Genomic DNA, 13940 nt, shown 5'->3' with positions numbered 1-13940 from the left:
TAAAATTCAAATAGCTCCAAATTTCAATGACTTAAAAACCTCAAACCAAATATAAATTGTAGAAATTCATAGACAAATATTGAAAGCATTTAATGAGAAAATATAAAAGGTGTGCAACATTAAAATATTGTCTCATTTACATTGTGTAATTTATTGAAGGTCCCTAACTAGCCCCATAGATAGGCTATCTAAAGTCAGGTCGTACACCAGCTGACTGAAGCTAATTGGCTAAATAATTTGGCTAACTCTTCCCACCTGCGAACACACACACAAGACACCCACATCAAACCACACCCCGAAACAAACTCACATTTGAATTCAGGCAGGCCGCTAGCATTTATTAATGAACCAAACCTAAAACGAGGCAAAATCAGGAAGTGCCCTTTACAACTAACTAATGACATGTTGCACCTCTACCTTGCTACCTTTCAGATGAGCCAGGGAGGAGGACAGATGAGAACAACAGGCCAGTAGAGCACTTAGAACAGCAGCAGCCAGGGGCAACTGGTAGGGAAGAGGATCATTTAAGTGACCCAGACACAGGCCCAAAACAAATTACGCTACCCCAGTATCCCCTTAACTGTTTTGGATTGCAAAACTAAAGACACACAAGAGAAGACACAGATACAGAAACAGAAGAGTAGATGGAGAGAAACACCAGACTAGACACAGAGACAGCAACAGAAGAGTAGATGATGGAGAGAAACACCAGACTAGACACAGAGACAGCAACAGAAGAGTAGATGATGGAGAGAAACACCAGACTAGACACAGAGACAGCAACAGAAGAATAGGATATGATGGAGAGAGACACCAGAAGAATAGAACAAGCCATAACAGTAAAGGATAGATAAGGAGACATTAACAAACAAGAACCTGAGACAGCAACAGACAAGAAACAGACAGCAACAGACAAGACCCAGAGAAAGTGACAGAAGAGGGTAGATGGAGAAGAACAGAGGTGGAATGAGCACACAGTAGACTGTATTACTTTAAGATGCTCTATAGATTCTAATTCGTTTTATTTATTTGCACAAATTATAAGAGGTGAAATACAGACAGTGAAAAAGTAAAACATGGTTTATGAAGAATTTCCAGGTGAGGAGGAAAAAGCCTGTGAATTAACTAGTAAAACAATTGTTTACTTTTACACTTTTTAAAACCAGGGCAGGACGAGAGAGGAGGGTAGACAAGAGATAGCAACACAGAATACTAAAATACAGCAACAGAAGAGGGCAGACAAGAAAGACAGCAACAAATGACACAGACAAAAGCGATGGAGAGAGGCAGAGGAGGGGTGAGCACGCAATATACTAACACTGAAAGCTGCTCTATGGATTCTAATTACTGCACAGTGTGTGGGTGTGTGTGTGTGTGTGTGTGTGTGTGTGTGTGTGTGTGTGTGTGTGTGTGTGTGTGTTAGAGAGGGTGTTTGGGTACTGTGGGATTTTTTAAATCAGTTTGGCTCATTGGACAGGTCAGAGTCTATATGTTTGAAGTTGTTGAGTGGTTTTTGGCAATACACTGTAGATGTATGTGTTCCAGAGTACAGAGTGTTCCAGAGTAGAGAGAACCACAGTAGGAACTATAATTGAGTACTGGCAGTGTCTGCTGTGGCAGGTGGGAAGGTGTCTAATCTCTCAATGTTCTAATCTCTCAATGTATATCTAAAAGTGCACCAAATTCATGCATTTAGCTGTTGAAATTCCTTCTTTTTTTGGCAGGGGGAGAATGCCCCCCAGACCCCCCTACTGGCTTTGAACTAAGCCCCGAAGGTTTTCAAATCTTAGATGCCCCTCAAGGACACATCGACACATTTTTCACCTTGAGTGTTTTTCAGTAAACATTCAACAGCAGAGAGAAACTGTGAGAGAAATATAAATGATGAGTTTTGGGAGAAAGGAGGAGAGAGAGAGAGAGAGAGAGATGGAGGAAGTGGAGGAGAAAAGCCAGAGAAAGAGAGATGGAGGCGAGGATAAAGACAGAGAGCGAGAGAGTAGGGTGTGAAATTGATTGCAGCATTGGCTACCCTTGTTTTCAATAGTTCCATGCTCTGATGCCCAAGGCCACAGCTGAATACTGGAGTGGCCAATGAGTGTGTGTATGAGTGTGTGTGTGTGTGTGTGTGTGTGTTGTGTGTGTGTGTGTGTGTGTGTGTGTGTGTGTGTGTGTGTGTGTGTGTGTGTGTGTGTGTGTGTGTGTGTGTGTGTGTGTGTGTGTGTGTGTGTGTGTGTGTGTGTGTGTTAAGGGGTAGGATTAAAGATTACAGTGTTGTTGTGTGTGTTGGGCTGGACCATACTTTGCTAGGAAGCCATTAGAAACAACCACCTCTCTTCTCTCTCTGTCTTTTCCTCGCTCACACTCTCCACCTCTCCTCTATCATCTCCTGATCTCCCTCCTGGACACTCTGTCACTCCCAGTCACCTTGTCTGTCTTCTCTTTCCATGTCTCCTCCTCTTCAGCTCTTTAAATCTCCACCTCTCTCTCTCTCTCTAGAAAGCCACTACAAAGTGAACATTGTTCCTCCTCTCCCCAGTCATAAATTATTCATAGACAATCGACCTTCAAATCAATTTACACATTCTCTCCCCTCTCCCTTATCTTCCTGCTGAGGGACCAAGAGGCCTTTAGCAAGCACAAAAATGACAGGTTGCCCATTGCATTTTCTATCGACACTGTGTGTGTGAGTGACTTCCACTCCTATCTGGAGGGTTACCTGGCTGGGTTTGTTGTTCTCATGTGTATTGACTGGGCATGGCTTTAGCCACTGTAATGATTTAATTAACACAATCAATCAATGTGATCAACCAACCCATCACCAACCAACTCTTATACTGAAGTCAAATCAAAGGGGAATTGAAGGCCAGCATCATTTGACGGACATCTGACACACATGGGCGGTAGGGAGCCTAGCGGTTAAGAGCGTTGGGCCAGTAACCGAAAGGTCGCTGGTTTGAATCCCTGAGCTGGCAAGGTGGGAAAAAATCTGCCGTTCTGCCCTTGACCAAGGCAGTCAAACCTGAACAACATCTGCTCCCCGGGCACCGATGACGTGGATGTCGATTAAGGCAGCCCCCCGCAGCTCTCTGATTCAGAGGGGTTGGTTTAATGTGGAAGACACATTTTGGTTGAATGCATTCAGTTGTGCAACGGAGTAGGTATCCCCTTTCCTTTCCCATACTGTATGTACACACACAAAATCAAATCAAACCGAATACAACAGGTACCGTGAAATGCTTACTTACAAGCCCTTAACCAACAATGCAGTTTTAAGAAAATAGATTTAAAGAAAATATTTACTAAATAAAGTTAAAAAAAAGAAAAAAAAAGTTACCCAATAAAATAAGAATAATGATGCTATATACAGCAGCACGTGTGTGTTTTTTCAGGTGAGGCCGGGGCAGGTTGATGTGACATCTGCAGTCTGTCACTCCTCACTGCAGATGGCCTCCCATGCAAGCACACACACTACCAGGCACACATATATGCTTAGTATATACCATGCATTACGGATGTGTTCATCAATATGCATGACCTTCAGGAAGTTAGGGTTCTAATCGACTCAACTCCGCTGAGCCTCAACTCAAACTCCGCCGCAGCAAAACACCTCTCTGTCAGGATGTCCCCATCTAATGGTAGTGAATGATACTCAAACAGTTTTTGCATATACAATCTGACAGACAAATGCACTAACATCCATGTGACATTGGGTGATTTCTGAGAGGGGAGGGAGGAGGATAGTGCCAACACCCTTCAAAGTGTGGTTGAATAAAGAGAGTGCTTTATATTTAGGGTGCTGGCAATGCACTGGAACACACACACACACACACACACACACACACACACACACACACACACACACACACACAACACAACACACACACTAGTCAACAGACAGTGACATAGTAGGGAATAGGATGGCTCAAGGATAATCCTTTATTTCAGTAATTCAGACTCCTTTATTTCCCTCCCTCAATCTTTTCCTCATCTCTCTCTCCACGGTTCCTAAATGGAATCCTTGTCTTTTTCTGTGGACTCAAGGTCAATACCACAATCCATCTGGAGGATGGCGGTGGTGACCGTGACAAACTAGTCTCTCTATTTAATGACCTGGAATCACAAAAACCTCTAGAGAACAACTTGTACTGGACCACACACTGGCCGACATAGAGGGGATATACCGACATAAATAGTATTGCAATTGGGTATGCAAAGCATGAAGTATGTTTGGTAATTTGGTGTGTGTGTGTGTGTGTGTGTGTGTGTGTGTGTGTGTGTGTGTGTGTGTGTGTGTGTGTGTGTGTGTGTGTGTGTGGAGATGTGTCTTTTTCCAGCTCTGGCAGGGACAGGAGCATTGAACACATTTACAGGACACTGCGACCCCGGCCAAGCGTTTCCACCAATCACAGAAGACTGCAGCAGATTACAGCTAATAAGCAAAAGACAGACTCGTTAGAGAGAGAACAAGATGAATTGAATGGGGAAGAGGAGAGAGGAAAACTGAAGGTGAGTGAGAGAATGAGGAAATCTGAATGAGGAGGAGAAATGGGTCAATCAATAGAGAGGGAGGGAGGAGGGAGGAGAGAGAGAAAGAGCAAGATAGAGAGAGAAATAAAACGAGAGAGAGATGGGAAAAGAGAGAGTGACAGAGAACCTACAGGATTTGTCTTGGTGGTCAGGGTATAACATTTACTTTTTGGTCAGCAGGTAGATAAAAAAAATCTACCACCAACTCAGACTGAAAAAATGACACCAACAAAACATTTAAAAAATGGATGAGCATGTTTTGTAATGTTTCTAAAACAATAAATGTATTACTAGTAAGAAGTAACTAACGTGGTATATTGATACTACATTTTTTGGTGTCCTGAGTCTTAACCAAAATATCACAGATGTTGACCTGTGTCACGCCCTGGCCATAGAGAGGTTTTATTCTCTATTTTGGTTAGGTCGGGGTGCGACTAGGGTGGGCATTCTAGTTTCTTTATTTCTATGTTGGTGTGGTTCCCAATCAGAGGCAGCTGTCTATCGTTGTCTCTGATTGGGGAACATATATAAGTTGTCCTTTTTCGTTTAGGTTTTGTGGGTAGTTGTTTTCTGTTTAGTGTCTGCACCTGACAGGACTGTTTCGGTTTTCCCACTTTGTCATTTTGGTCGAGTGTTTTGAGTAATACATTTATCATGAACACTTACCACGCTGCGCTTTGGTCCACTCATTCCGACAAGAGCCGTGACAACCTGACCCTTTAAGGGCAGGAGGTTACCGTGGTAGCGTGACTCAAGTCAGGGTTTGTGAGATTGAGTCTGACTAGTAGAAGTGTTGTATTCTCTTTCCTAGCTGTTGAAACTCAAACACAGAAAAACAACCTAGCTTGTGAACAAAACCATGTAAAGAGCCCAAAAAAACAGGACAAGACTCACTTCAGTAGACTTTTGTTTCAAGTAAATTAGACCATGAAACAAAACGGCGGAAATACTACTGCAGCATTTATATTACTATATGTGATCATACTTGACTATTTTATTCACAAATGCAAGTGATATGCTCGCATTGTGGAGCCCTGACCACCCGCCAAAGTGGCAGGTGAAAAAGACATCGTACATGCCAATGCCAAAATCTACCCGCATTTGGCCGGTGGCGGGTGTTCATTTTAGATCTGTAAGGGCTGTCGCTCTCCTCATCCTCGGACGAGGAGAGGAGAGAAGGATCATCAGACCAAAATGCAGCATTCGGGAAATAAGCCATCTTTTTATTTAACACGACGGCAACACGAAACAAAACACTTTCAAATAAACAAAACAAGAAAACGACGTTGACGAAACCTGAACATAAACTTACATAACTAAACGTAAACTCACGGACAGGAAACAGACGACATCAAAATAAACGAACAGCCAAACAGTCCCGTATGGTAACATACATTCGACGACACAGGAGACAATCACCCACAAACAAACAGTGAGAACACCCTACCTAAATATGACTCTTAATTAGAGGAGAACGCAAAACACCTGCCTCTAATTAAGAGCCATACCAGGCAACCACAACCAACATAGAAACAGATAACATAGACTGCCCACCCAAAACACATGCCCTGACCTAAACACATACAAACACAACATAAAACAGGTCAGGACCGTTACAAGATCCTGGTTATGGTCATGGTTCTGTCTCCTCCCTGTGGTCGAGTTCGAGTTAGGATTAGGATTGGGGTCAGGTACATTGTTCGTGTTTAGGGTTAGTGTTGTGGTTGTGTTAAGGGTTAGGGTTATGGTCAGGGTTGATGTCAGTGTAGTGTGTATTTACCCGTCTGCCTCCTCGCCTGTTTCTCTGATTCAGTTCCTGGTCTAGTGTTGTGGTCAAATTAGGGTTGTGGTCATGTTCGGGTTAGTGTAGTTTATATTGTGTGGTGTGTTTACCTCTCTGCCTCCTCTCTATTCCCCTGTTTCTCCGATGTGGTCAGTTCCCGGTCTAGTGTTGTGGTCATGTTCGGGTTAGTGTAGTTTATATTGTGTGGTGTGTTTACCTCTCTGCCTCCTCTCTATTCCCCTGTTTCTCCGATGTGGTCAGTTCCTGGTCCAGGGAAGACGAGGTGCTCCCCTCTCTACTGACGGCACTGCTCCTCCCTGGGCTGTTATCCGCTGACGTCCTCCCTCCTTTGTCCCCCCCCGTCCCTCCCGGGCAGGGCACGTCCGTGTGCTGCTTCAACGTCTGTAGCTTGGCGAGGGGGATGATGTCACAGGCCTGCGGGCGGTGCCAGACGGTGCGTTGCGTGGAAGCGTTGTAGTAGTAGAAGCGGGAGGTGTTGGGGTCGAACAGCTCCCACCACTGGTTGTCCCCTGTCCTCTTGATACGCACCCCCTGAGGGGGGTCCCACACACACTCTCCGGTGAGGAGGTTGGCGTACATGCGCTCCCGCGTGCGCGGCTCGATGATCTCAACCCACTCCAACCTGCAGAGGGGGACAGAGGAGGGGGGTTACAATATAACTTTATTGTCCAATGTCAATCGGAAAAGGACACATTTCTGATGCTGGAGGCCATGAGACATTGTAGAGTGGACTGAATCCACTGTACGGTGGTAAAAATGAACCGCTATGTAATATGGCATTATGACATCATTGACCTGCTATATGCCTACAACAACCCAGTGTAAAGCTTATATGAGTCTCTTTTCAGACATGACTTTTGGCTTCAGCGTATGAGCCTCTCTTCAGCTCGGAGTCTGCCTGTTAGCGTTTCTCTCCTCTCCTGTGTATGCCAGCTGGGTCAGATGTGACAACAACCTGCACCACCCAGACCACACCGCGTAACACACAGACAACGTGCTAATGGACCTGGGCTGGGCACTGCCAATTGCTTCTGAGGGTGTCTGGGTATGTGTGTGTGGGTTTGCATCTCTCAAATACAAAAGACACACGACCTCTCTTTCACACATCCTCTCTCTCATTCGCTCTCTCTCACCTCTTAGCTCTCTTGCTCTGTCAGACAGAGCATAATGTTATGAATGTATGAAGCTATATATACAGGGCTGACCCCCCCCATCAGTAGACTGCCTACCCAGGGTCTCATGCTGCTGTAGCTGTAGGAGTATGATGGATGAGACAGTCGATAAAAATATCACTCTGGGGGCCTCTACAGCCCTCCTTGTCATTAAAATACACACAAACACACACACACGCACGCACGCACGCACACACACACTCCCTATCCCTACCATAGAGCCTGTGAGTACAGGAGAGTGTGTGTGTGCTAGACTGCTCTAGGATCTCGGGCTCTCATCATCACATCACAGCATAAGTACCACTCCTCTCTGTGTTATGAGCCCAAACATCATAGCCTGTTGGACGAGCACACTCAGCACAATACAACCCTGATTAGGATCTGTACTTGGAGTAAAACATGTAATACTTGTATTTAACTTGTGTTATAAAACATATATATACAGTACCAGTCAAAAGTTTGGACACACCTACTCATTCAAGGTAGAATAATAGTGAAGACATCAAAACTATGAAATAACATATACGGAATCATGTAGTAACCAAAAAAGTGTAACAAATCAAAATCTATTTTAGATTTTAGATTCTTCAAAATAGTCACCTTTTGCCTTGATGACAGCTTTGCACACTCTTGGCATTCTCTCAACTAGCTTCATGAGGTAGTCACCTGGAATGTATTTTAATTAACAGATGTGTCTTGTTAAAAGTTTGATGTTTGATGATTCCAGAGAATTGAATGTTCATTTATCTACCATAAGCCACCTCCAATGTCATTTTAGAGAATTTGGCAATACATCCAACCCGGCCTCACAGCCACAGACCACGTGTAACCACGCCAGTCAAAGACCTCCACATCCGGCTTCTTCACCTGCGGGATCGTCTGAGACCAGCCACCCGGACATCTGATTAAACTTTGGGTTTGTACAACTGAATAATTTCTGGACAAACTTTCAGAAACCGTCTCAGGGAAGCACATCTGCATGCTCGTCGTCCTCACCAGGGTCTTGACCCGACTGCAGTTTGGCGTCGTAACCGACTTCAGTGGACAAATGCTCACCTTTGATTGCCATTGGCATGCCGGAGAAGTGTGCACTTAATGGATGAATCCTGGTTTCAATGGTAGACAGCATGTATGGCATCGTATGAGCGAGCAGTTTGCTGATGTCAACTTTGTGAACAGCGTGCCCCATGGTGACAGTGGGGTTATGGTACGGCCAGGCATAAGCTCCGGACAACAAACACAATTGTATTTAATGGATGGCAATTTGAATGCACAGCGATACCGTGACGAGATCCTGAGGCCCATTGTCGTGCCAGTCATCCTCCGCCGTCACCTCATGTTTCAGCATGATAATGCACAGCCCCATGTCGCAAGGATCTGTACACAGTTCCTGGATGCTGAAAATGTCCTAGTTCTTCCATGGCCTGCTTACTCACCAAACATGTCGCCCATTGAGCATGTTTGGGATGCTGTGGATCGACGTGTACGACAGCGCGTTCCAGTTCCCGCCAATATTCAGCAACTTCGCACAGCCATTGAAGAGGAGTGGGACAACATTCCACAGGTCACAATCAACAACCTGATCAACTCTATGCGAAGGAGATGTGTCGCACTGCATGAGGCAAATGGTGGCCAGACCAGATACTGACTGGTTTTTCTGATCCACTCCCCTACCTTATTTTTCCCCAGTCATGTTGCATGTTGCATTTATATTTTTGTTCAGTGTTTTACATTTGAGTAATTTAGCAGATGCTCTTATCTAGAGCGACTTACAGTTAGTGCATTCATCTTAAGGTAGCTATGTGAGACTATTTATGGTCAATATTATACTGCTGGCAGGTTAGCATGGTTTGGTAGAATTATCCTACTATTCCCAGCTGGAGGCTAAGTCCATTACAGCCTTCTGAGCTGAGTCTGCACAGGGCTGCAGGTTAGCATCATAGCCATTCCCAGCAGTAGACTAGTCTATTTACCACCCAGCCCAGTCTGCAGCCTTGGAGTGTCAGAGAGTTAAGCTATCACAACACACACACACACACACACACACACACACACACACACACACACACACACACACACACACACACACACACACACACACACACACACACACANCACACACACACACACACACACACACACACACACACACACACACACACACACACACACACACACACACACACACGCGCGCGCACACACACACACACGCGCGCGCACACACACACACACGCGCGCACGCACGCACGCACGCACGCACTGCAGAGTAAATAAGCGACACACTCAAACATCTGTTGTATGTACGTGTTCAAGCATTAATTGGTACATACATGGAAATCTGCACACATACACATGCCAGGCAGGAATGTCAGTCTGCAGCTGTCATACTCCCACAGGGAAGCCATTACTGGGAGAGCTCCGAGATAAGTCCCACACATTCACACTTACACACACACCACACACACACACACACACACACCTCTGATAGCCAGGCTGATCCCTGACAGCTGTAGATAGTCAGTGGCATGCAGTAGGAATACAGTAGGAACATGACAGAGAGAGAGAAAGAGTGAGATATGGAAGAGGAGGAGAGGGAAAGATAGAGTGTGTGAGACGGGGGAGAGAAAGAGGGTGAGGGAGGGAGAGATAGAGGGAGAGGAGGAGTTGAGACAGAGGAAGGAGGAGAAGGTTGAAACAAAGAGAGAGAGAAAGAGAGAGAGTAGTGGTAAAGTATGCAATCGCTTACCAATTTGTGCATAGTTAAACAATTCCATAGGCAGCTCGCACAGATAGTGTAGGTGAAACAGTCATTTCATTTGGGGAGGTTTTCCCCAAACCCAGCTGATAAACGAAAGGAGATCACTGCTGTATCCCCTAACTATCTGTTAATCCATGTCGAATCTAATGCAATCAATGTAATTACAAAGGGAGGGTCATCCGTGACCACGACCACGCTCGAATCCACTTTATAACATGTTGGGCCACGCCTAGCCAATCACAGCCTGGATAGTTCCCACCAAACCAATCATAGCCTAGATAAGCCCCGCCCAGCATATCACATCCTGGATAAGACACACCCAGCCAATCACAGCCTGTATAGGACACGCCCAGAGTCACCCCTCAGCCAACCACAGGCTGAATCGGTTTAGTCACTCCTCTCCTCTGTCTTTAAAGGCCAAATAGGATTCTGATCTCATACTGTATATCATCAAACACATCTGTTCTCACATCTGCCAGACAGACACACCGCTGACTCAACTGGGAATGCCTGGCTGTGTGTGTGTGTATTTGTATTTGTATTTATTATGGATCCCCATTAGCTGCTGCCCTAGCAGTTGCTTCACAGTCCCTGCTGTTCCATAAGGTGTATTTTTATCTGTTTTTTTAAATCAAATTTTACTGCTTGCATCAGTTACTTGATGTGGAATACAGTTCATTGTAGTCATGGTTCTATGTAGTACTGTGCGCCTTCCATAGTCTGTTCTGGACTTGGGGACTGTGAAGAGACCTCTTGTGGCATGTCTTGTGGGGTATGCATGGGTGTCCAAGCTGTGCACCAGTAGTTCAAACAGACAGCTTGGTGCATTTCAACATGCCAATACCTCTCATAAATACAAGTAGTGATGAAGTCAATCTCTCCTCCACTTTGAGCCAGGAGAGATTGACATGCATATTATTAATATTAGCTATCTGTGTACATCCAAGGTCAGATGCCCTTTTTGTGGCACCTGACTACACGACTGAACAGTAGTCCAAATGCGACAAAACTAGGGCCTGTAGGACCTGCCTTGATGATAGTGCTGTTAAGAAGGTAGAGCAGCATTTTATTATGGACATACTTCTCCCCATCTTAGCTACTGTTGTATCAATATGTTTTGACCATGACAGTTTACAATGCAATTACTCAAACCAGTGGCATGTCATTAGTAAAGATTGAAGCAAGTAATGGGCCTAGACACCTGCCCTGGGGAATTCCTGATTCTAAATGGATTATGTTGGAGAGGCTTCCATTAAAGAACACCCTCTGTGTTCTGTTAGACAGGTAACTCTTTATCTACAATATAGCAGGGAGTGTATAGCCACAACACATACGTTTTTCCAGCAGCACGCTATGATCGATAATGTCAAAAGCCGCACTGTCTAACAAAACAGCCCCCACAATTTTTTTGCATCAATTTCTTTCAGCCAATCATCAGTGATTTATGTAAGTGCTGTGCTTGTTGAATGTCCTTCCCTATAAGCATGCTGAAAGTTTGTTGTCAATTTGTTTACTGTAAAATAGCATTGTATCTGGTCAAACACAATTTATTTCAAAAGTTTACTAAGGGTTGGTAACAGGCTGATTGGTCGGCTATTTGAGCCAGTAAAGGGGGCTTAACTATTCTTAGGTAGCAGAATTACTTTTGCTTCCCTCCAAGCCTGGGACCCGCAGATAGGTGAGAGGATATGGGCTATTAGGGCTGGGCGATATGTCAAAATATCAAATAACGGCATGAAAAAAAATGGGACGGTATGGCGATATTTGAAGGTATAAAAGTTCTACAATTTGCTTTATGAGTAGTGCGTGACACTAGGGTGGCAACATATATTCTAAATGATTTCAATGGGTCTTTCTCCATTCTGATTGTTTTATACTGTTCAATTCAACATAAAATAATTCTCTATTTTCATTCATTTCTGCATTTCCTGAACTCATTTGAGATAGTCTATACACTGCCACATAGGGCTGCACGATATGGGCAAACAATCTAGGCTTTATTTTTAACCAAATGTTGCAAATGCGATTTGACTTGCAATTTAGAGCAAAACATTTGGGTCGGATGTTGGAAATATAATGATTATTCTAATTCTATAGTTCAAATATTATAGTTGACACTGAATACAGTGTTGTTTGACATGACAACGAATGAAAATGTTTGCAGATTATTCCTTCAGTGGTATGTACAGCATATGTAAGTGTGTGTGTGAGTGTGTTGTGATCCTTTTTGTGAGCCCTCTAAACAGGATTTGAGGGGCTAGAGAGAGAGGGGGTACAGACAGCGGGAAATAAGGGGCATCAGCTCCTTTGCTCTCTCTAACTAACCCCCTAATCAGATCAGATTCCCTGCAAACTGCCATCAGATAATCACATCACACACACTGACTGAGGGAAGAGAGGCACAAGACAGAAGGAGATCTGCAGTCATCAACACTATGACTGCTGATTGACTTTCTCCTCTCTCTCTCTCTCTCTCTCTCTCTCTCTCTCTCTCTCTCTCTCTCTCTCTCTCTCTCTCTATGTCTTTCTCTCTTTTTCTCTCTCTCACACTCACACAAACTGAACCCCTCAGTATAGACCCGTTGCAAAGTCGTTTAGAGTTTGGGATGCCTTCAGTGTAAAATGGCTTTAACATTTGAGATATTTAGAGCTGACAAATATTTCTATAAAAAGCAAACAGATGATAAGCTGTGAGCTGAGGACTGGAAAGTCAAACTGTTAACAGTTATGTAAATGTTGCGCTGTGTGTGTGGGGGTATGTCTGCGTGTGTGTGTGTGTGTGTGTGTGTGTGTGTGTGTGTGGTGTGTTGTGTGTGTGTGTGTGTGTGTGTGTGTGTGTGTGTTGATGCCTGGATGCATTTCTCTGCCGGTCAGACTGACTCATCAGGTTAAGAGCTTTCTGCTGGCAAGAAAATAAACAGGATTTCAAAGCTTCTACCACTCAAATCCAGCCCCCTCCCTTATACAGGTAGACACAGCAAATAGGCCTGTTCGTACACTTTTCAAATGTGTGTGTGGTGTATGTGTGCTACCGGCATAGTTTTATTTCTCGATTTCGAGTTTGGTTCTCTTTGGGTGTGGGGTACTGATTGGAAACCTCCTCGTTGCAGGATGTGTTGCACCTGTTGTCCTCGTTAGTCTGAAGGCGTTTCACCTGTGCTAGCACAGCTGATATTGAAGGCTGCTGGCCCATTGCTTCAGCTTGGAAAAGAGATGTTGGAAGAGCTATACCTCTGTTTAGCGCTTTTGCTTTAGGTTGAACAACCTTAACCTTGGTGTTGTCCCCTGTTTGGGTTTGCTTCACATTTATTTTTACTCCCTACTGTACCCACAAAATAAAATACTACAGTTTACTATAGAACACCACAGTACGTACTATGTTATTGTATAGTAAAATGTAGTATACTGTAGAATACTATACTACACACTGTAGTATCCCCTGATCATATGTAGTACTTACTATATAATGTTGTAGTATCCTGTAGAATACTATAGTAAATACAGTATTATTTGCAAAGAAAACACTAGTAAATACTACAGTAATGTTAGCAAAAACACTACAGTCCACAAAATCACTACACTTTTTTACTTTAGTAAATACTACAGTATTTAATTTGCATATACCCTGCCCATTCCCATTCCCCCATATCACAATTTGTGCCACCCATAAGTGAGAAAC

At 44.1% G+C, this 13940-nt stretch overlaps 1 protein-coding gene across 2 annotated transcripts in view; it reads right to left on the bottom strand.

Moving 5' to 3' along the window:
• arhgap39 (Rho GTPase activating protein 39) overlaps positions 1 to 13940 on the bottom strand; it is a 149631-nt gene that overhangs the window by 46594 nt on the left and 89097 nt on the right. For both annotated transcript variants that reach the window (XM_023997955.2, XM_023997956.2), the window contains exon 2: positions 6528 to 6953. In XM_023997955.2, coding sequence (XP_023853723.1) covers positions 6528 to 6953 — 426 coding nt within the window. The remainder of the gene's footprint in view (positions 1 to 6527; positions 6954 to 13940) is intronic.

Source organism: Salvelinus sp. IW2-2015, linkage group LG13, assembly GCF_002910315.2.
Source record: "Salvelinus sp. IW2-2015 linkage group LG13, ASM291031v2, whole genome shotgun sequence".
NCBI classification, from domain to species: domain Eukaryota; kingdom Metazoa; phylum Chordata; class Actinopteri; order Salmoniformes; family Salmonidae; genus Salvelinus; species Salvelinus sp. IW2-2015.
This window is presented reverse-complemented; position numbering and strand designations above follow the sequence as displayed.